A 24,930-nucleotide genomic window follows, 5' to 3' on the forward strand; every position below is an offset into this window, starting at 1 on the left:
CCCCAGTGGGAACGGAGAGGGGTTCATTATTTAAAGGATATCTTTAATGACTGTGGATTACTTTCCTTTTCTGATATCAAAGATGCTTTCAATCTGCCAGGTTTTACTTACAGCTGAGGTCAGCCCTTAAAGCACACAGTGTCCCCTGGCAATGCTCTTTAGCTAGTCACTCAATTCGAGACTTATTTACTAAAGCGGCTAAAACTAAGGGTATGGTATCCAAACTTTATCAGCAACCATAATGTAGTTTATGTCAGGTCAGCTCAAGGGTAACAGAAGCAGCTTGCTCTGTTACCTGCATGAATAGGAAACTCAAGTATTGTGTCTTTCAGAGAACACAGCAACCATGATCACTTGTTGATGGAAGACCAGGCTGTATGGAAAAATAAATGGCTTTCAAAATTGGCCCCCCATTCATTCTGTGGCCCTTTAGCTCTCTGTGCGCCCTTTCCCGCTGTTTTCCAGTGGAGAGGTATCAGAAAGAATGCTCTGGCTTGCAAGTCATTTTCATGACCCACTTTTTTTCTAGACCTTGATCTGTATGCCTTTATGTATGGATGTGAACTGAGCTGAGTGTGCTGCTATGCTAGCTTTATTTACTTTCTGCATGTAATGGCATTGCTACCCTAACAGAGCAACACTTAATGCCACAATAAAAGGATGGTAATGGCATCGTTTCCAACTGTCTCTTTACATTCTCCTTGAAAAAAACATGTGCCAGCTATTCTGTGTGTGTACGTGTGTGTCTTCATGGGGTTCAGAGCACAAGGTTGACCAGAATCAAATGCAATTTAAAAGCGCTTTATTTTCCCATTTGTTACAGCAAAAAATAAAAGGACTCGAGGTCAGCCACAGTGTAGGATGCCCTGGAGCTTAAAAGTTCTGCTGGTCAATTGTAACACGGCTAAAATGAAGAAGGAGGTGATGAAATACTCGTGTTGTACTTTCTCTGATGAAACAGCCATCTGAGGCATGATCAATTACCGCAATATACAGTATTTTTCTTTGCTAGAGGCAAGTGACGTTTAAAATGAATTTTTCTCCCCTTTTTAATCAGCAGTAAAATGAGAAGCCACTTGCTATAAGCAAGAGGGCAGAATTATCATTTTCATCCTTTCTTTTCAGCCCCACTATCATCGTGCCATGTCTGGAGGTGATCCTCCGAGGCCCATCCAGCCTAGAAAGATGAAGTTGATGTGTTTTAGATAGCTTTTAGAGAGATGTGGATAGAGGATGGAAATTGCATGCCAGGAGAAGCAAAATGAGCAATTTTTCCTCCCATTTCCCCTCCTCTCTTCATCGGATCTGTGCTTACTCATTCATGAAGGCTTTGTTGTGACATTACATACGTTGGTGTGGAGATAAAAAATCGCACAAACTGCCAGTTGGAATGGGGAAAAAAAGAAGACCCAGACTACATTATTGTGCAGACTAATGCATTTGCAGGCTAGTTGCATAGCAAGCGAGACACCGCTCTCTTATGTTATCAAAACACTATCACAACCACCAATCTTTATTCACATTTTGACCTGTATTTTAAGTGGCTGGTGTTGAGATATTCAGGAAATTCAGCATAGCCTGTTACAAGTCCATTTAGGATGGGGTCGTCTCAGGGAAGGCTCAAGTATTCACTAGAAGAAAATGCCCATATTATGTGGTGCTTTTACTTCAGTGGGATCACCATACATATCCATGAACACAAACTAGACGCACAGTGTTTGAATGCATACATGGTTTGCTTCTACAGGAAACCTTTTTCTAACCCTAACCCTAATTTTATGCCCCCTCATCTGAATCAGACAGGACCTTAAATAGAACAAGTACATCAAGTGATTAATAGAGAGTGAAATCAAAAAGTGCTTCATTAGCAGTTCTTCATTTGTCATTAGCTGTTAAACATAAGACCTGGGGCAACATAGTATTTACAGCCAAGTCTTTTATATAAGTTGTAACCTGCCTCCAGTGCAAGAGTGGTCTCGTGGCGTACATGAGAAGGATTTATGACATGATTGCATCCAAAACCTCGACTTATCCCGCGCTATAGAGCAAACCATTTTAGTGTTTATTGTAATAGTAGAAATAGTGAACAGGTGATTTCCAGCACAGGCAGAGACAAGTAAGACTGTGTTCAGACTGACAGTAGTGTTAAGTTAGAAATCAAAACGCTAGTGGCTGTGTCGGCATGGATGTGTTGCTGTACAGAAGAGAAGATGAAATATGATCCAGGATGTTCAGTTCGACTAACCTCTAACTAAATCTATTAGATTAGTAAACACAATGCAGCACTTTGAAACACTAAGATAGGATTTTACAGCTCTGTAAAATTATGACAGACTAGAGCTGCAAAGATCAATCGATTATTTGTCAACCTTTGTTTCAATCGCCAACAAATTTGATAGTTTGTGAATCATTATGAGTGATTTTCAGCTTCTTAAATGTGAATATGTTTGGTTTCTTTATTCCCTGTATGGATGATAGGACAATATAAGAATTTATCGCGGATTGCAGTGAAAACATTCAGGATAAGTTGGTTGTGATAAATTTCCATTATTGTGAATACCTTCACAAGTGACTTGAAGAAGCTGTCTAGTTCTATAACGTGAAGTTCTACATTGGTTTCCTTTATTTAATTGCACAAGGGGGAGCATGCATCTTTCCAGTCATTCCAAAATCCTAAGCTTGTCACTATCGCTAAAGGCTCAGCTTGCCAATTGTATCCCCCTCATAAAAAAGTTAAATCAGATGTGTGGAAATACTAAGGATACAAACTGAAGTATACGGACCAAACAACTCCTTGATTAATAAAAGAAATAAGATTAATAAACAATCAATATAATTGTTAGTTGCAGCCCAATCAGAGACTGATTATTTTATCCTCGGTGGCTTTGATTTGCGACATAAACAATACATTTATGCAATTCATGTTACAAAGTAATGCATGTGAAATGCACAGATTTGCTTCATGCAGTACTTTGGCAGATGGCAATCCAGTGCATCCCTGCCAAAGTGGAGCCAGGTATTTTGGCAGGAAACCTCTGTTTTTTGGGGGGGATCTCATTAAGATTGTCTGTCTGTACACGAAGTATGAGTCAGTGCCAGAAGATTTGACTAAACTGACTTTCAAATCCTTTTCTTTGTTTGTCCCCATTTTCTAGCACTCCTTACTATAATATATGAGCTTTGAAATATAAACCAACATTAATAAGTGTATACAGCTTGACCCAGTTCATATACATTCCTGACTGAACACCTTGAGCCTCCGCCTCATCTATATACACATAACATAACAATTCCAGTAATAATCCAATCCCCAGTTTGGCTAATGATTGTAATAATTTTATGCTGCAAAGGCGTGCTTTGCCTTACAGGGGAGGGTTATACCACTGTGCCTTTTTCCCAGCCAGATTGTGGCTCCGTTTCCCCCCTGCTGGACCAGACCCAGAGAGACCGGCTCTCAACAGGGTTCTTGATTTATGGGCCACTTTACAAGAAGGGCCTGGGGACGCAGCACTCCTTGTCCTACGATATTGAATCTCAGCTGCCTAGCATGGAGATGTGGCTCGCCTGTTATGGTGTGAAAGCTTATTTGCATTGCGCCGTTAAGCTCTCAGTGGTAGCTAAAGCATGTCTGCTCACCTTAGCACTTAAGTTTATTTTTGCTTGCAGGGCTGTTTGGTTCAGACATGTAAGGGACATTGTCAGAGAAAAGGTGCAGTGAAGACAAATGGCTTTCACGTTGACAGATTTGTGTGTGTCCACTTTTGCAATGTAGTTATAAACCTGGAATATTTATATATATGTGTTTTTATGCATATAATATAAATTACCAAGTGCTGTTTGCGCACCTGTCTGATGAGGGGATGTTTGCTTTGCTTTGTTTGGTTTAAATTCCCCCGTAACAAAACAGACTGCCTATCGTAACACAATGTATTGTATATTGCAATCAAATAAACCAAAAGCCACATGCACATCCATCCATCATTATCCATAGAATGGTGCTTTCATCGATGATGAAAGCTGAGGTAGTTTCCACCAGTCTACAACCTCAACAGACGAAGTCAGATAAATTGACTGTACAATTTCAAGCACATTGTCTGCTAGAAGAAAGACTTATTATATGTTCAAAGGCTTTGTTTGTTTTGTTGCTGCTGGCTGTATTGTGCATTTGCTCTGCTTTTGGCTCAAGTTGATTCTTCCTGGCGGTTGATTTGATATGGAAAAAAATCAGCAAGATAAATGTTTAGCAGCCTTAATGACTATAGTTGCTTTAGGGTAGGCACTTATTAACTTGTGTTAATAATCTGACAATCCTCTTTCATTCCCCCTTAAATCAGCCCACAGTTCTGCTGCTTAGACAAGACAGTATATTCAGCTGAAGTGATCTGGAACACCACAAGAACTGCCAGGGCATTATTTCTAATTTTCATAGGCCTTTACTTTCTACATTTTTATGGTTTAAGAACATTCAAGTTTGACATTTTATTTGTCCCTTTTCATGTTTCTGTGTAATCTCTAAAGAGATGCTCTGTTGTAGTCGGAGTGGGATCATGGCCAGCCTGGTTTATACTGTAGAATATGCAGTGTTTTTTGCTTTCTTAAAGTCAGAGCTCCTTGAAGAACTCTGACTTTGATGCTCTCCAATGAATAGCATTAGCATACTGTAGAGTTAGTATGGAGAGTCGGTGGTTCAGCAGCAGATCAGTCTCAGTGTCACAGATTTAAATTTAGGTGTTGAGTAAAAATGTGTGTTAGAGGTTTGTGTGTGAAAGAGATAAAGAGAGAAATCCTTCAGCCCGTGAATATCTCACCGCTGCCGATGGAAGACGCCGCCTCAGCTTGATGAATTTTCATTTTATTCAGCATTCGGAATGTTTCACTGAAGTACACCTACTGCTGCTATAGTTAGATGTAGCTAATGTTAGGCTTCAGATAACCCTGCAGCACGAGGTCTTCCAAGTGTCATTCAGCAGCTAGTGTAGCGTGCTTCCTCGCGAGGTGAATCCTATTTCATACCTTGAACTCCGATCGTGTTTGAGAGTTTGATTGACACCTGCAGCACAGATCAAGCCTGAAAGGGGGGAGAAGACACGTGCTTGAATTAAACAGCCTCCTGGATTCTGTTACACAAGTAACTTTGAGAAAGAGCTAATCCAAGTCGATCGACGCAGATCTTCTCATGTAGCTGCTGCAGGAATCAAGTACAAGTTGTTCAGCAATGCAAAGCGATCAGTACGCTCCTGCATGTGGTACATGATCGGGGTAATTGATTGCTCATAACATGTTTAGAAGTAAAGCATCATCCTTTCAAAAGTGCTAAATGATCTGCATTGTAGCAATCCATCAGCTTGTGAATCACCACTTTGCTTTTTTTGCTATAAATCCTTACCCACCAGAGTTAATTTAAAACTTGAAGACAGTTTGAATAGCCGCTTTAGTGCCCAAAGCAGCTGGGAGAGAACAAACAACTCTTTGACAACCCCAATAATTGTCCGTGCGTTGAAAAGTCAACATCTATTAACTCTGGAGAGTTTGCTCTTTAGATGCTCCAAATTGTTTTAATCTTCTAAATCACATTAAAGCAGTTTTATAGACGGTTAGAGAGGCAGTCAACACAGTAAAACACAGATGATAATGACCAGGATGTCAAAATATTGATAGTTTGCATACAAATCTACAGTCACCAGAATATTTCAGTTATTTGCCTCTTGTGTGTTTCACTGCTCTGCTGCTTGGCACTGTCTCATGATATTGCCTCATTTTAGCCTTCTCCTCGTCCTCTCTTGTTCACTCTTTTCCAGCGTCCATTCATCCCCTCCCAGCCTTTCACCTCGTCCTCTCAGTGATTCCAGCAGGTCCGCTTAGCCCTGGCCTGGAATATCCAAAGAGAGAGCTTCGTTCATTTAATGTCATCCTTATTTCCCTGACAGCCAGGCAGGATAAAGAATCTAGTTAGCAGGCAGCTCAGGTAAAGGGGCTAAGAGCTGGACGTGACTACAAAGACAGTTTCTATGAGTGCTCATGGGGCCTGCATGTGCACATTTGTGTTTGTCCTCTGAATACACTGAAAGTGGATTTTGTCAACCTGACTGGTAGTTAACAGCTTCCAAGAACAAAACAATAAATTATACATCATAGACTGTTTTCATCTGCCATATTTTCCCTACAGACACCGTTTCTCTTTCACTTTCTCATAGCTTACAAAGTGGTGAGGTCAAATGGCTCGCTAATAGCCCAGTTTCATTCTAAGATGACTTGTTTCTTTGGTCATTTGTTGAGTTCAGCATTCAAGAGGTAGATATATTGAATTAAGATTTAGTAAATGCTGGGGAATCCTACTCGACAGCAAAAGATGAACCTGCACTCAGAGCAGCAAAGGTTCCTATTTTCAGGTGCATTGCCTCACTAGCAAGCTAATAGTTTGTCACCAGTTAGCTAGCTATTTGTTGCTGTTAATCCGAAGTGGTCATTTTTGAGTAGAAGACGGCACTTAATCAGATAAAGTTTATGCTAAAGTGACTGGTATGGACTGGTGAATGTAAACTAATTATTGTGGTAATAATATTGCCTTAATGCGTTCCTCCTTAACTCATTTAAGCCTTTTTGAAGCCATTATTTTGACCTTACAGCATGTGCTAAATTGCTCGAGTTATAATGAAGCAGAGATCAACCGATATGTTTTTTTTAAGGATTGACACCCTCACCGATTATTAGTAATCAAGGAGACTGATAATCAATGTTTGGACCTGATATTAATTTGCAATGAAAATAAAACTTTTAGTATGAAAATTTAGATTAACCAGTTTATCTCATTCTCATTGTCTCATCAGAGACAAATTAGCAATTGATAAAAAAATACAAAGCTGGATAATGTTTCTCCACAAAGTGTCTGCCTTTAATTGTTCTTTGGGCTTTTCATCAGCAGAACGCAGTGGACTGCATGTTTTTACACCAGCCGAACAAGCATTTATTTGAAGACCTTTACGGTGTTTAACTTGTTTAGAGACGTCGATTGCTCTCGAGAAGCATCCTCATCTCTCTCTTACACTTCCTGCGTGCATGTCAAGAACATGGAGGCTTGTGGTTGCAGGGTTATTAGATAATCTAAAATGGAATAATTCAGTGAGGAGAGCACAGACTCGTGTGGGTGTGTGTGCGTCAGCCAAGGGTGTAAGGGCCTGAAAAGTGTTCCTCACAAATAGAAATGTTAATAACTCACCAAGCAGAGTACATATCAATTTTCCGACTAGAGGTAGGAGGAAGAGGGCAGAGGGGTGACATGGGGGGAGAAGAGGGTGGGGACCGGGGATAATGATAGAGACAGAGAGGGTACTGTGTTCATACCGCAAGTGAGAGTGTCGCAGTTTTAATTATTTTTCAGTTCCAATCTGCATATATGATTCAAGGCATGTGACCCGTAATGCTAATTATATTTAAGAGCTCAGGTCAGACTCTGTCAAATCTGGGGTGTAGTGAAGGATTCTAGGGTCTTAAGCTGCTCTTCCCCTGTTTCTCTGAACAAAAATTAGCATTCAATTTGTGTAATGAAAATTTGTCTCCTAATGATTGTCTTAATATACAAAAGTCAATAATGGGAAATTTAAAACCCCAAAAGATTCCCGCCCCTAAAAAATATGATAAATGGGCTGAGAGTTAAACTTTATGCTACAACAGTGCTATCTGTCTGTCGTCATGAAAATATTTTGTAATCATGACAACCACGACAGTCTGGTTCAGCCAGTGCTTTCAAGCAGTGTGACAAGACTCAACACTGGAGGAACACAAAGGAGTAAATTTCCAAGTTTTACACCTCGGTTCAATCAAAACTCCAAGTAACAGAACTGAAATGTTTTCTAAAGTGGGAGATGTGTGGGCGCAAAAATAGTTATCTGTTATTGCTTCTTGCTGTCAGCTACCATTGGTATCTGATATGGGCAGCATTCGACAAAGATATGAACAGTCATCCAGAACTGTCAGATATGAGCAGTGGTTCAGAATTGATCGGGAGGGTCTTCAGTGTGAACAGCCCCCCAAAAATCAAAACGGCGATAGCAAGACTTCACATGAGAGATTCATATAAATCATCATCTCAATATCCACCTGGCGAGCTGTAGTAAGGCAGTAAAGCCTCAGTCGTCGATTGCTGAAATTGTTTGTGTGAGAATGTGAGAGGGAGATGCATTCCTCAGGGCCAACTCGGAGCCCCGAGAGTGTTGAAAGAGTGCCCCATTTTTCTCTCGCTGAACCCTCCTCTAAAGTAATTGAATTTTGGATGAATCTGTGAGGAGGAAACACTGTCAGGGAGGGGAGAAAGTGGCTGCTTGAGGAAAAAAACAATCAAAGAGTGAGAGGCAGGTGACAGCACCTTTTGGATGAGCTTTTCTTTAAAGAATGGCGCACTATGAGATGCTTGACAGGATAAGCTTTCATTGTGAGATTTTTAAGGGAGGACTATTTCTCTCCAAGAGCTTATATATTTTTGGACATCCAGCATCCGTTCATTTGTTGAAGTAGGGTGACTCTTCTTGCTTTTTTCTGCTCTATTGTGTTCCTGATCATATCTCTGACAGTTAGACAGCTGCAGTGAATCTTTCACTTCTCACTCGCTAATAACTATGTGCCAAGAAGTAAGACGATAGCGACAATAATACATTGACACCCTTTTTATGATTACTGATAACAAATTGAGTGTTTGACCTTGATAAGCCCTTGAATATCTTGTTTCTCAGGCAGGTGGCCATCTTCATAAAGAGACTGGGAATCAAAGAAGATGCATAGACATATTTAACCATAATATGTATTATATTTGGGTAAACGCTGCCATGATTTCATTGTGCTCCTTCATGGCAAGTCATCAGTAAAATCAGTTGTTGAATAAGGAACGGATGTAACTGAAGCAGCTTCTAGCCCATGCGCAGTGACTGATGCATAGTAACCATACCATCAAAGTGATATCCATCAACAGTTTCATCAAATATCAGCTGATCATGCTTTGATGACAAACACAATCATGTTATTTGGGTGAGGGTGTTATTCAGAGCCAAAAACTGCCCACAGTTGAATTGGTAAAAGTGTGTAACACCACAGGAGCTAAATGGAACGCAGCCTTCACGGACACAAAGCAATGGCATCAAGCAGAGCCTCGAAAGGCTCTTCAACAACAATGGCGACCACATAGACGTGGCGGGCAATCATGTATTACAAAGGCTAGAATGCCTGCATCAGTATGTGCACGTCTGCCAGATTAGCTCAACACCTTTTATGCTTCCTTTGATCTCCTCAACACAGCCATTAAAGCAGCCTCCCCTTTCCTCAGAGGACCTGGCACTTGTGTATACAGCGGACGTGTGAAGGACCCCGCTGAAGGTGAATGTGGAGCATGTTGCGCGCTAAAAACATGTGCCCAACATTTAGCTGGTGTCTTAACCAACATATTTGACACATCACTCTTGTGGAACAGCTCCAACCGGTGTTCTTCTATTGAAGAAGCCTGCAACGTCCTGCCTGAAGATGACCCACCTGCAGCGTTCGCCTCTGTCGTGAATTCCTTTAAGAAGCAGTTTCTCGAAAATCCTCAACTAGATTGCATTTGGTGCAAGCATATCCACAGGATGTCAACTGCACTCAGCTATCACACTATCTATGTCTGAGTACTACCTTTTGGATTCTGCACTTCTACACCATCAGACCACTGACAGTTTGGATTTGTAAATACAAGCGCTGACCAAGCTGGGCTCCTCAAATTTCCACAAAGGGGTCATTTTAAATTATCCTGACTTCTGAGACAGGAACCTGGCACCACACATGCGAGAGGATGTTAAAAATCCACCTCGAACATTGTCGTACTGCTGTCCAACATCTGCAAGATTAGGTGCGTGCGCAGATCCCACAAAACAGTTAAGGACATTATCTACTCCAGCCCAGTCGGTTCAGATCCTTATGTTGTACAGAAGGATCCGCTCACAATAGGGTAGCTTCTTCCCCTTAGGCTTAAGGCTCCCCCACCACTGCCCACCTACCGCTCCCCATACTTTGCATCTTTCACAAAATGATATTGAATTAGAGCTGAAACAAATAGTCAAATGACACATTTATCATAATTTGAAGACATTGTCTTGGGCTGAGAAGGGCATGCTGTTTTGCGACAATGTATAGACCAATTATTATTTGATACATTTCTGCAGGATAATCAGTAATGAAAATAATCATTATTTACTGGTTGTAACTATCTGAATCTTGCTCAATGTACAGGTAGTTCCACTTTTCAGATCATAATTAAACACAGAGCCTTATTGTACAGGTATACTGTAGTGTTCACTGTACCATATAGATGATGTTTCATAACTCTTGTTCTTTTCCCTTTTGCACAACCAATATGATCTTGCTTTTTTTGCAATATGCCACAATATACAGTATAAGCCACATGACACTGTAATGAATTGACAGTGGCATCACTTTTTTTTGCATCTATTCAATAGGCAATCATTGAGCAGCTGAAATATTACATATTATATGCATGCATAATGTTTCTCTTTAACTGTATTGCATGTTATTATTTTATTTCCCTGGTTTTAATATATATTGCCTAAATATCATAAAACTAACCATGGTTTCAGAGAAAATAATGACGTGATCACTGTCCTTTGTAAATCACAGCTTTGAAAAACCTCACTTCTAGAACCATTTTCCTCTCAACGGCTGCAGAGAAGCTTATAGCAAAGCACTATGTTTTCATATGTGATTCTTTAATATATTTAATCCCATAATCCACGATTTTTGCTCTCTGCACACATGCAAGTACAGTGTATGATCAGTGTACCCAACAGAAGCAGTGTATGATCAGTGTACCCAACAGAAGCAGTGTATGATCAGTGTACCACAAAGAAGATGACTTGCTATATTTGTTCATCCGAATAGTCAGTACCAACAAAAAAAAGATAATTACACTGCACTGCAAGAACACTGTTTTTTAACCTTTTCAGTGCTTGCTTTGATGTCTAGTCGTCCAGGATATCACTGTGAGCCGGACGGAGTCCAAGCAGAACTGGTGATTCAGTCGTTTCCTCAGTGTTCAAACCAAAGAAAAAGACCCAAGCTTTTGTGCAAATGTTGCAGACTGTCGCCCAACATGGAAAACTAATTAAAAAGATAAGATTTTTGTGTGGTGGCATGTAGCTTTTCTGAGGTGGCAATGGTTGCAGGAAGCAAGGGCTGACGACAATAGGCCTTTGACGAGGAGAACACGCCAATGTCGCCATCTTTGGCTGCCAGCCAGTTTCGCATGCCTCTGTGAGTGTCTCAAGGGTTATTGTGGCTTTTCAGGGTTTCCCCTCAAAGGCTTTCTGATGCAGCTTTGTGGAATCTATGTGAAGCATCTTTGTCGTGACTGTAATGCCAATGGAAGCGCCCTTGTAGCTTACATGGGCATTTTCTTGCGTCATAGTAGAAATGGCACTTTTGCCTCTAGCAAAGAGATTAATTAGTAGCTAAACAGATAGAAGAATTATACAGTGACATGGAGGGGTTTAATGATTAAGTGCATCACTGAGGAATACTGTTAGCTGTGGGCAAAATCTGAATAAACTTTACCTGTAATGAACTTCAGATCAGTCCTATTTTATACATAGACTCCAATGAGCTTTTTTTTGTCATGGTGTATCTCACACATAGTTCTGATTTGCAAGAGGGTATGCATTATCAGATTAATCATGTTAATTTGATATTGTATCTTTATTAATTTTCATAATGACTACTCATAGCTTGAAATAATTCAGTAGACCGGAAAGCGATATAGAAAAGCTGTGACTGCAGAGATAAAAAACAATCTGTTTGAAAGATCCTGACAACCCCCTACGTTTTGAAACCAAAGCATTGCATTGGCAAATATTGTTTTATCACACATTCGAAAAACAAAGATTTTGGAATAAATGAAAAGTTTTTGGAAGGAATTGACTACAATATGCACAGAGCATGATACTTTACAGGCAAAGAGTTACTGTCTCTTTCTTTTCTTTCTCTGGCATCTCTTCACTACAGTTTCTTGTTGTTATCAGTTGTCATATAAGCCAATACAATAATGTGTTATGAGCTAATACGGATCAATCCATTGGCTGCGCCAGTTTATCTTGTTCACTCTTTTCACATAGATCCAGACTTGGAGAGTGATAGCTTTAAATGTGCTGCGCCTGACTGACATCAACGGAAATGTAAATGTCAGTCCTATTATCATCAGCACATATGTTAAAAAAGACATATCCTGATATTTGTTGGCACCTGATTGGTGGGAGAGAAGTTGCACTACTGTTGTAGGCAGTTGACGAAGCTGCAAAGCCAGGTTCGCCTTGATATAGATCCGTCTTGACATTTGTATCATCAACAGCCTCCCCCTGATTATACAGTTAGTCCCTGAAGAGTCACTGGTATAAATAAAGCAGAGGCAGACAAACACTTTGAGAACAGAATTTGCACATAGGGTTGTTGGATTTTTTCCAACTGACCTTAGGTCTTGTAAAAGTTCTGCAATTATTGGCTCAAACTTGCAGGGTTTTTTTTTTAGATTTGAGCTTTGATCAAGCATCTCCTGCCAAGATCATTATCTCTCCTTTTTTTTTTTTGATGTTTTGGATGGATTGAATGTATTCACAGCCTGTCTCAGTACAGAATAATGACTCATGCTTTTGTTTCCTTGTAGGACTGGTTAAAAAATGAAAGCTCCCATTCCTCTTCTGATCCTGCTTCATGCCGTTGTGGTCCATTGCCTGAAAGTGGTGTCGAAGAGAGGCTCAGGTAAGTCTTGTGTTTTTGTTCTAAAGATAGTCCTAAAATCCAATGGGGAAATCATGCTGTATCGAAATAGAATTTACTACCTTGTATCTTAACATCTACAGCCATAACCTGCCAAAATTTCAAGCCTTTTTTTTTTTTTTTTTGCCCAAAAGCACAAACTGTGTTTCAGTCAACAGCAGGGGGATCACTTGGCCTTGTGCTGTTGTACTTGGAGACTCCAACCAGTCATGACGAAAAAAAAGTGCTGTCCTGTCTTTTAACAGCTTGATTTTCAAATCCAAAAACACTCAGTATTCAGTTTGAGGTTCTCTGTGTGATGATGGAATATGATGTTGTTGAAATTTGCAGATCAATTATATGGTATAATCTTGTTTTAATTTGTTGCGATGAGAACAAAATTTGCAACATACCTCTTAATCACAAAATGACAGATTACATAAACTTTGTGGATTTCAGTTATGCGCTCGATTCATCTGTGAGTGTGTCAAGTTGGTTAGGTGCAAAGTGAAGGAGTGCGTATATGAGTGAGTTACTTTCTTGATCCATGAAGCACTTTTCATTTAAGGGTGCAGCTGTGGCCTTTGTAGGGATATTCAAGTATTTACATGGTTGTGGCACTAATACTGCCTGCTTTGCAACACTAAAACTAATTACTTTCTACAAATGATAGATGCAAGCTAGGGGAACAATCCACATTTGCTAATATGAAACATAAAGTAAGTCCTTTGTCAGTCTTATTTTTAAACCAGAAGCTGCTTGCATCTGGCTTTTTACCCATGCATATTAGACACAGGTGCAGGAATGGCCCAAGGCTCATCAGAGGGTTTCTGCTTTTCCAGCATAGTCCCTACGGGTTATCTCCGCCGATGCTTCACGAGCCATTGCCTTGGGCAAGGATTTGAAACGTGTCCACTGATAAATGAACACCCCATCCGAGCCAGACCTCCGTCCTTTGTTCCTTCTCTTTTAGCTCGTATGGCTTTATTAGAAGCCATGCTGGTTGCAAGTTAGAGCCCCATTGTAAAAGGGATTCTGGGCAATGAAAGCCAGTTTGAAATTGCATTGCTTTTATTTTTATGAAATAGAAACGGCAGGGGCGGGGAAGTTGAGTATCCTGGTGTCATAGCAGGTTTATTTTCAAAGAAACGATTTTCATGGTTTAGGGCTCCTTTGTTTATTAGATAAAAAACTTTTGCAGTTCGTTTGGTCATACAGTATTTTTATTGCAGATTGGATACAATCCAGCTGAATAGTCTCATTACAAACCCTAAACTTTACCTGTAATATGGATTTCTATAATGGGAAATTGTCACCATTTCTGTGTGATATCGAGATGGATAGATTATGTGACAATTTATGTTTTTGGTTGGTCAGCAGTAAGGTTTTACTTTAATCTTTGTATTTTCCATATCAGGACACATTTTTGGACATAAATTCCATTTAAATCAATAATCTTTAAAGTCTTGCTTTTTAATTACAGTTGTTCAGGAAAAATATAGCGATCCAGCTGAAACTGATCAAACAAATTACTGATTGAATGTCCAAAAAGACAAACTGAGCCCCACCAAACTCTTTAAACAACTGTTTTTCATTTGCACCTTTCTTAAAAGAAACTCACTGTAGACAATCAAACCAGTAAGTGTCAGCCCATTAGAGGGAATTAAACAACTCGATTGACTCCCTCATGGACAACGAATCCACTATCTCACTTGCCTTCCCTTTCCCTGGGCACACAAAACACACACAGAAACTCCAGGAACCCCTGCACATGTGCACCGCTATTATCTGTAGATGATTAAATTCAAAACTCCCGTCTTTGAGTAATGCTTTGTCTGCATTTGTACCCAGGGTGGAACAGAGCAAGAACATACAATGCATATCTGCCATACTAATCCTCAGCATGCATAAGTGGGAGAAACCATCCATTTGTCCTCTGCTGTGGTTCCTCTTTGTTAGAATGCTGATATGGCCTGAATGGTTGGGCGAACAGAATAATTGTGTATATTTCTGCTTAATACAGCACATCAAGTCCGACGCTGAGGTAAAACCCCACTCTTGGATGCTTTTACATTGTTGTGTACTATCAGTCGGCGATATTCAATCCACGATGTGTATTAAGGTTTATTGGGTTTGAATGCTATGCCATTTATTTGTCTTTTGGCTGCAGTGCATTCCAGTTTATCTACACTATTGTCATGGAGAAAATGTTATTTATGATTAAAACAATGTCGAAATAATCACCTTGTTCAAGATTTAAGAGATTTTCTCCGGTCATACAACAGTTTAGAGGCAATGTGTCTGTATGATACTACGATCACTAAGTGTGACAAGTTATTTGTGTAATAGGCAAAATACATCACAAAATACAACTAGAAATGCAAAGACCTCCAGTACAGAGTTTAAATCTTGGTGTATTGTTTACAGCAGGGACTGGAAATCCCAGTTGCTTGTAAATCAGTGTTTTGTTGTTGTTTGTGGTCAGAACGCACATCACAGTTTCACAGATTTGGTGTGATGGCAGAGGTCTAAAGATTAGAGAAGTGGGCTTGTTGCATTCCCTGTGGGGAAATCTGTGTGGGAAATGTGAGCAAGTGACACAAATGCTGTCGAATTGGCCTTCAGCAAGACACTTACAGTAACAATGACTTGCTTCTTTGTGGAGAGCAACACTAGAATCCCTTTGGCTGTACATGGCAGCCTTCACATATGAATGTGTATTGAATTCACTGTAAGGCTTGAAGTGTTCCTGGCATTTAAGTATATATACTTAGAAGTTTTTTAAAAAGTCGATACTTATCTGGTCAGTGGAAGATATTTTCACACTTTACACAGACTTGCGCCATGGACTTCGGCTGCTTGACCTTCTTCGTTTACCCTCACCTCATCAATCATCACACACAAGTCCCTAACTGCAGACATTCAAAGCTAAAACCCTTCTAGAAAATTTGAAGAAAGATTCAGCGATTATGTAATCCATTAAATAAATTCTGCATAATCAAAAGTGAATTATATCTCTTTGGGTGAGAGCGACCCATGGACAAAGTTGGTCTATTTCTATTGTATTGATTATTTAAAAAAAGATCTTGTTCTCTGAAAATGGGTTGTGCTGCTATTATTGTATTAAACACACAATCAGCCCCCTTGTTGGCCACTTTTGCCGTGCTATACAATAGATTCTTGGAAGAGCCGAGTGAGAAATCTCTACATGTGCTTGTTTGGTGACTTGGCAGTGGGCTGAAAAGAGCAGAATCCTCTTTCTGTGCTGCACACAGCCGCAATTTATTTGATTTGAAATGGAAACTTGAGAGTTCATGTTAGGTCTCACTTTAGGCTCTCGGAAGTAATAACTATGCATTTATTCTTTTTCTCACCTCTGAACATGGGTTACAATCAGAGTAAGAAGCAGCTCCGGAGGTTACTGACGGTGACTTTTGGCAGGCCAGAATACAGAATAGAATAAAAAGCTCATATACATATATTGTAAAAGCATCGAAACAGAACATTTCCTAAATACTCTGGTAGTTTTCCAAAATATTTCATGGGCATCACCATTCATCTGCATTATACCATGAACTCTGCTCTGTCTTCTTATCCTTAGTATTCAGTTGTACTCCATGGAGCTTTTCGTACTTCCCAGGCATTGGGAGATTTTGTTATCCCAAGGGATTTACTGTGATGCCTCTTGCTTAGGAGCAGTTTTACAGCATGTCTGTTGATGACATGCTTGCTGTGTTGTGGATTGGACCTGCTGTCTTTTTGGATGGCTCTTTTTGGAGACCAACATTTGGGCTCTTAAATGAATTGGCTCGTTTTTGGGCAAAACTTGAGTCCATGTGTGATTTGTATTTTCATTTGGTTTTGAAGTTGTGTGTCATAAATCAACATGGAAGTTAGGAAAATGCTAAAAAATAATTATGTCAGGAGGTTTTGGGGGGGGATATACAGCCACCAACCATTTACCCCTGTGGGCTCCATGTCTTTGTCGAAAACAAGCAGCTTTTTCACCCTTTTGGTCCACCAATTGGCTGCCTCCGCGTTTAAAGCTCACTTGCAAGAAACATTTCCATTTTATATTCACTAAAAGTCACCTCTTAACAAAACTGTTACAGTAACACATATCCCCTGAGTGAACACCGCTGACAGTTGTAGATTCACAATCATATTCCGTGACATTGATTGAGACAAATTTAGCCTCTGTCCGCCCCTCTGCTGTAAAGTCATTAGTCCCCATTTCTTCACCAGACATTGATGAGTCCCCAGACAAATGATGCTTACCTTTCCACAGTCTCCCAGTAATTCCAGCAATATATTACCCACAGCACTCACTCACAGTGAGGGCATCTTTCTGTTATTCATGCATACGTAAGAAGCTGCTCTCCGACATGTGTTCCCATTTGGAAATGGAGTACAGAACCCCTTCTCTGCCTCTAGTTTCTATTAAGGATGGTCCGAAGGCCCGGCATGTCACTCTGATGAAGAGTAGCTGTAAATAAAACACGCCACCGCAACAAGACCTTGGTTCCTATTAGAGAGCAGCCGCTCATCATCCGTCTCCCCCCGTGTATTTATCTACTGCTGCTACAGTAGGTCCACAGCATATATTTTCCCATCTCTTCACCGACTTCTTCTTTCCGCTATTGCAAGAGGAGGAATCAAGGACATCGTGACAGTCGGTTAAATTTACAGTCTTCACACCCATCGCAACGCACAACTCCAGGAGGATGTCAACATTAATACGTCAGTTAAAGGATGGGATCTTCCCCCCACATTAATGCGGCTACTCGCAATTTGGCCAATAATAAGGCTCCTTTTAATTGGACAAGACAGTGATTCCTAACAGGGGACGTCAGCGCACAGCACAAATTCAATTATGGCCAGCCATTTGACTTTGTAATTGATATTAAAGGACGTTAAATATGACAGGAAGCTGTCAGCAAGAACTTTTAGGGAGGGACGGGGCACAGAAGTAGTGACCCTTTCCATTGTGTCAGATCTTTACACAAGGAAACTACTGATTGTCGGATAATTCTAAGAAAAGTAATAAAAATCGCATGAATATTAATATATAAGTGCCATCAGATCAATTATACACCACTTGAGGTTGTCAGTCATAACAGCTTGGGATGTAAATGCTCAGAATGAAGTTTGAGAATTTTTCCAAAACAAATCCACTGATTTAAAAACCGAATGCTGAAATCCAAGCTCTCTCTCTCTGCCTCCTTCACTTCTCTCTGTCACGCACACATACCGAGGCACACATCCGTGAATGCCCGCGGTTCATCTTCCCTCGGTCAATACCACATACCTGCCACAAATGTTGAATGATTGCCTCCACTGCACCGCCCGTTCATTGCGGGGGGAGATTGATCACACACATGATATTAGAAATGAAATGGCTTGCCACATGGAGTTGTTTTCCCTCCCGCTGCTCAGAGAGGGAGAGAGAGAGAAGGAGAGAAAAGCAACTCAACAAGTGTGCCAGATATAGGCTTCCTGACAACTGGGGTTACTATGGATCTGTGTTCTGGGTTGGGGACACATGCCATAGTCCTCCGTGCGAGATGGACGACGATCAATCACCTGATTTATGAGTGGAGTAGTCTCTCTGTGGCCTGTTTCCTGACCTGTAATAATGTTACAACACCACAGCAATTGAGAAAAATGCCAGGAAAGGGTGCAGAGGGCTGCAGCTGGTTTGTAGCTGCAGGTGGTTAATGCTCAAGTACACTGTCTGTGCCTCTAAGGATGGATCTAAGACGTATCCGATTACAGCTATTTTTATTTATTTGATGCATTTGGGTTTAAGGCTTTGACTGTAGCGAAATGTCACCTGCAGGCGTATGAAGGCCTACATGATGATTGGATTTGGGTTTACTGAAATCCAGATTTGGGAAATGGGCTGGAAGTGTAGGTGGAGCTAATAGGGTCTGACACCTGTCAATCAAGCAGCTGTGTCCCCAAGGATGATTATCTTTAAGCCATGATATCTCGGTAATGACGCAGAAATCTTTTAAATCTACAAAAGACATCAAGTCAGATATATTGCATTTAGTTGCCAATAGAGGAGCTGCGTTTCTGTGGAAGACCGCCAAGAACTACAGTTGCATTAACACTATCACTGGGCCCAGAAACAGTTCATAGTAAATTATATATACACTTGATTATGCTAACTCGGAAAAGTGGATTTAGTGTTAAGTTAGTCTTTTAAACTTTGGTTTCAGCCTCAGTGATTGCTGCTCTTTGGTGCTTCACTCATTTTCTGTTTTATTACATACACATGGCTAGTCAGATATGCAGTAGTTGTCAATGTGGCTGATGTAATATGACAAAATCTCACTCATTTGATGTTAACATCCAGTTGACTTCCATTCATAAAATGCCTGACGTATAAATATGAGCAGGGTAGCATGTTATTTGTGGCATTTTTATTGATTTTGTAGCATCATAAATCTAAATGATATATATGCAAATTCTGTGAGGGGAATCACTTCAATTTTCTTCCCACCTTTATGTGTTGTGCCTTCCTCTTATCTGTTCATTGTCTTGGAACCCCGACTGTCTGCAGGCATTCAACATTAAATACAAAATATTGCACTTTATCTCCACTTTTAATATTTCTCTCTGAAAGATAATACGTTCATTTCAGGCTCCCTTAGCAAATTATTCAGCCCACTTTAACAGCCGGGGCATTTGGTACCAATTTGAGAGATTATATGTGTGGATGATAATGAGCTTTAGTCCAAAAGAGGATTTAAACATGGAGAAGGCTGGCCAGTGCTTAATTTAAGAAAATCTGGCTCTCAGGTTTAAGCAAGAAGACTTTAGGGGAAATAAAACTCCTGAAGAAAAAGAAAAAAAAGGAAAGAAAAAGAAAAGTAAATAAGTAACACTTGTGATAAGTCAGGGCAATTGGACATAAACGGTAATGTTCTCGATGTTTTTTTTTTAATTTTGATTCCTCTTGGCTAGTTGGCTGTGAGATAACTGATTAACAGTGGGTAGAGAAGCTGTAGTCTCTCACTACTATGCAAATTGCCTGGAGGCGGTGATGGGACTGTACCCAAAAATATCACACATTTTAACCTGGGGCTGCGCCGCATGATTAATCCATGTGGGTTCTGCTCCTCTTTCTGCGTTGCTCTTTGCCTGTATGCATCGCTCTCTCTATCTAGCAATCTTAGCACAATTTTGAATGAATTATTTTTATGCATGTCATTCCCCGCTTCTGCCAGGGGTGAGATGGCAGTTTGCTCTTTTGAATTCCTCTCAAAAATAAAAAACCTCCTTCATCTCCAATGGCGATGCTGTCCCGTGTGATCCGTCTGGCGTTTCTCCCTGCTACCTTGTCTGATTTCACCTAACATCTCTCCTCGAGCTCCTGCGCACAGAAAATGATGGTTATTGCTTCCATTGATTGGCGACTTTCTCCGGGAGGCCAGACAGGATCACTGGGGAGTCAGATAGATGTCTCACAGAATAATTAAAACCATAAACTGAATCCTAATCCCATAATCATCATTCGATTCTACCTGTTTTAAGCCAAGAGGCTGTTTACCAAAAACCTGAACTGTTTAACTCTCGCAGCAGCATCTGTGGTTTCTGTTTGTGCATCTAATTTGAAAATACCACCTCTCCTAATATGCAGACCAGAGACCTAACTCTATGCTTCGCCTTTAAATTGCACACCTGTAGTAGTATCTGTTTGAGTGGAGTAAAATTGGGCCTAATGATAGCTCACATCCCTCCTTGATAAAAGGTCTAGCTCAAGAAGCGAGAGCAGAAACTCCTGTTTAAAAAAGACAAGTATCAAGTTTTTTTTGCTGTCATTTGTGGAAATCAGACAAACTGGTAATTTGATTTCCACTTGTCTCGGCCTTTGCAATCTCTGAGCCATTCGATTCTCCTTTTTTTTTCCTCCAGTGTTGCGACTCCTAGAGTACATTGGTTTTCTATTGATTGGAGCGCTAACTTTGTTTTGGGCCGTTGCAACTCAGTTTAGTTTGATTTCTGAGGGGAGGTCATTGATTTGCATGGCAACACTGCTGCTTGTCATTTTCCAACTTTATCAGCCTCTTTAATTGGCCTCATACTTCACCTGCAGGTTTTACAACTTACAATACAGGGATTTAAAAGCACAGCTAACCTGAAACATAAAAAATCATATGTTTCTGAATCATTGCTGTCATGTATGAAGAATAACATTTCAGATTAGTCATTTTCCAAAAAGAAAACTTATATCCGTACTTTAATATCATACTTAAAATCTATTTTTTTCTCAGTTATGAAGAGCATTCATTACTTTTTTTTAGCCGTCTGTGTTCAACAGAATGCATTGTATAACCAATGACTTATAGCTTTACTCAGGGATCATTTCTCTTGATTGATGGCTTGGGACGAAAGATGAGATTGTCATTTTTTTTCCCCCCACACAGCTGTCACTGCTACACACACAATAGTTAATCTGCAGTGTTTTGGTGCCAGAACAACATATATTTAAATATATCAGTTTGAGGAGGTTTCTGTCCATGTGCAGGAATGATTGGGGATATGTGATGAAAGATAAGCAAATCAATAGAAGATTTATGATGTGTGAACTGTAGCTTTCTAATGCACTTCTTCATGCACTGAGCAGGCATGTGGATTATAGACAACTGTTCAATACAACGCGGATGTTTTTACTGAGAGTTAGCCTTAAAGTGCACATCTTTGTTATGTAATGAAACGGCTTACGGGGCATTTTCCGTGCTGGAATGATAACTTACTGAACTTACCAACTCTGTGTTTTCTTGTTGTGTTCCTTTTGCCCTTTTCTGCATCGTTTCATGATGTGTATTCTTAAATATTTAAGACGTACAAGCAAGCCATTTTTTGGAGTCGAGTGGATCTTTACAAAACTCACACTGAGATTGGTTAAGACAATATTAAAGGTGCAATATGTAAAAAGTTTAGTTTAAAACTTTGCCATGATATTGGAAGAGGTATTGAGTGTCTTTTCTTAAATTGTATTTTTGTGTCAAAGTTTGGTATTCTGGTTTTATGACAATCTTACAAGAGTCATGTAACCAAGGGATGTAGCTGCACGCTTATTAATACTAGATGTAAGGCCACATGATGAGACATTATTATCCAGATAATGTATCCTGACACAGTTGTTGATACCGGACATAAATAAGTCTCATGAACACATGTTGTCAGTCAAATAAAGATTAGCAGAGCGGGTGGGATCGGATGACCAGTTTACTATTCCTCCTATTTGACCTTGTAAACCAATTATTTGCTTGTTAGGACCAGAGTGGAAAAATTCAGATGACTGATAATGTCACTGGCTGGGAAGTTTGTGGCCTTTTCCTGCCTTCAGTGACGCCGTTGTGAAAGAAACTGCATGAATTGGGATTTTTAATTAGCCTCCCCTGCACAATGGAGGCTGTGGTCGCTTGAGAGGTGAAGTTTTGTGAATGCAGGAAGTCTCCCAACAACGTCGCATTTGATGAGGCTGTCAAGCTCTCTCGCATCAGCCAGGCACTCAGCGTGTGGCCTTTTTCAATGCTCCTTTATTGGAAAGTTTGAACACATCCTCTCTCACTGTGTTCATTCCCTGTTCACAGTCTACCCGTCGCTCAATGACAGCTATGAACAAAAAACACTACTCTCTTGTTCTCTTTGTATATTTTCTTTCCCTTCGTTTTCCCTTTTTTTCCTCCCATTCTTTTTTCAGTCAAACTGGGATTGGTCAAAGCACAATCAACCTATTTCGGCAACAAGCAGAGGCACAGTGAATCCTTGCAGGTCTCAAGGGAGTCCTGCCAAGTTTGGGGCTTTTCAGTTTTCCTTTTTTTTTGCCAGGGAGAAAGGATGTAAGCCCGCTTGCCGAGGAGTACGCCTTTGTTGGTTGCAGGAGACTGACGCACTGCAGGAGTTTTGGAAACAAACCAGGTTGACTCTATTCTCCAGGCCCTGGCTGCTTTTCTCACCACTGTTCAGAAGATACAAGCAGAACCTATTCAAATCCTACTGCTTAGCATTTTTATTATAATTAGCAGGGAATTACCTGGTATTCCCCCCTTAGGAAAGTATGTCATTTTATCCAATGCTAAAGTACCTATTGTTCACAGAGAGAAATGCTTCTTTAATTAACATGCACCAAATTTGCTTTTAAAAATCCACTCTGTGCAAAATTCAGCTCAACTATTCCCTGTAAGCAAGCCTTGTAATTTCATTTGGCATGATTAACAGTGAAGTTCCATCACGTATTTCCTGTCATGTTTATTGCTTGTGTTTGATGTGGCGCATGGTTGAAATATTTAAGACCTCATATTTATGATCCTCCAGGGCCCAAAAATGGTAGAAGATGGCAGCTGATTTCCCTGCAGTGCAATGATCAATAAATTCTACATATCAATTAAGTTCCACTGTCATCTCCAAGGCCTCTCCCAGGGATAAGCCTCTCTCTGGTCTCTTATTGGCCAATCATGGCGCTGCACAGCCTCCCCCGCAGCTCCTCTGCGTTCATGAAACAAACATGTACATGTAGAGAGGTGCTACGTTAGAAGTGCGCGTTTCTCGGTGAGCCATGAGGGGGAAGGGGGGGCATCATCATCTGTAGTATACAAGAAGTGTCTTTCATTTATTTCCTTTTATATGACATATAGTGGCAGCTCTGTAAATGTGGAAAGTTCTCAGCTGTGGATCAAATAGCCATGAAATGCTTTTACAGCCCCGGTGGCCTTCTAAAACGATTAGATTCTATTAACCCATGCAACGTAAATAAAAGAGATTGAGAACATGGAAGATTTCAGTCCTGATGATGCACACAATTTGCGTCTGATGCCTTTTTCTTAGAGCTGAAAAGAGGAGTTTAAAAGAAGAGAGACGTGTAGAAAGAGAGACTGTCATTACAGAAGGAGGCTCTTGTGTCAAAACAACACACGATTTCTGGTTGGAGGCAGTTGAGCTACTGTAGATTTTTCCTTCATGTTGACAGCACAGACGCTGCAGCATCCAAACAGCGTCAAGTCTCTGTTAGCATCTACTGCTAACTGAGAGGCACTACAGATGTTAGTAGGCGTTGCATCTCTGTACCCTGCCAGTAGCCAAGCAACACCGCAACCTCACCATCTCGAGTGTTTCTGCGCTCTCAGCACATCCCCTCACATGATCTCGCCCTCCGAAACAGGATTAAAAATTCTCTGCAACCTTTGCCTACGTTGCGCGTGTGATTTTTCCAGAGGGTAATTAAAGTGTTTCTTCTCCATTCAGCCTCTCACAAAAGTTCCCTGTATATCATCTGACATCAAAAACACTTAAAATAAATTGCTGTATAAAAATGCGATGTTCAGGAAGCCAATTAAGTTTGATGCGTGAAGTGTTAGCCTCCGAGCGTGTGTAATGAGGCCCGTAGCAATACTGTGAAGTCTGCTAGCTGCTGTTTGACAAAAGATGTATTTTTCATTCACATAGAGCCTAATGAGTGGATGGAGATGCTACAGTTTCCCATCAAATCCGATGATACAGATCAAGTAGCTTGATGAATGATTAACACCCCTTTTGCAAGGGCGCTGACCTAACAGTTTTGTCTGCACCTGCAAAGGCAATCAATTAAAAGAGATGATGGTGATTAATTATTGGCAATCATTAAGCTGTTAAATTGACTCGCAAGCTACGGCTTATTTATCTGCGTCCTGGTTTAATGAAGACACATCTGGCAAAACGGCTCTGAAAAGGATAACAAAGCAAAGCAGTTTATGGTAATGCCATTTTGATTTTTGACAGTCGTCTGTCGCCGTTCCAGCCCCGAAACACTACAGTTCAGATCCACAATAAAAGTATCCAAATCCCATTCCAACACCATTCATTTGCTCGGCATTGAAATTCAAATATGGCCTGATTATAATGTTTAATGTGCATGCCACCCTCAGCGATTTTTCAAATCGTGTGATATAGGCTTTTAAAGGGGCCTCCCTTTGGTGTTTGCAATGCTGTCTAAGGCTCTCTGTCACTTTTTTTGTGCACCAAGTGCCTGGTCTTGAAAAACACAAGGTTAGCTAAGGATTATGGTTCTGTATGTGTCTTTCATTGCCTTTAATATGCAAATAGGAGATTAGCTTTGGAAGGAAACTGTTTGGCATGGAAGTTATTTCTACCAGGAGG

General features: G+C 40.4%; 1 protein-coding gene across 5 annotated transcripts in view; it reads left to right on the forward strand.

Moving 5' to 3' along the window:
- LOC311253423 (interleukin-1 receptor accessory protein-like 1) overlaps window positions 1–24,930 on the forward strand; it is a 289,743-nt gene that overhangs the window by 58,608 nt on the left and 206,205 nt on the right. For all 5 annotated transcript variants that reach the window (XM_084347376.1, XM_084347375.1, XM_084347379.1 and 2 more), the window contains one exon: window positions 12,689–12,783. In XM_084347376.1, the coding sequence (XP_084203502.1) occupies window positions 12,702–12,783 (82 nt within the window). In that variant the 5' untranslated portion in view covers window positions 12,689–12,701. The remainder of the gene's footprint in view (window positions 1–12,688; window positions 12,784–24,930) is intronic.

The sequence above is a fragment of the Pagrus pagrus genome (genome assembly GCF_965226575.1).
Source record: "Pagrus pagrus genome assembly, chromosome: 24".
Classification (NCBI taxonomy): Eukaryota; Metazoa; Chordata; class Actinopteri; order Spariformes; family Sparidae; genus Pagrus; species Pagrus pagrus.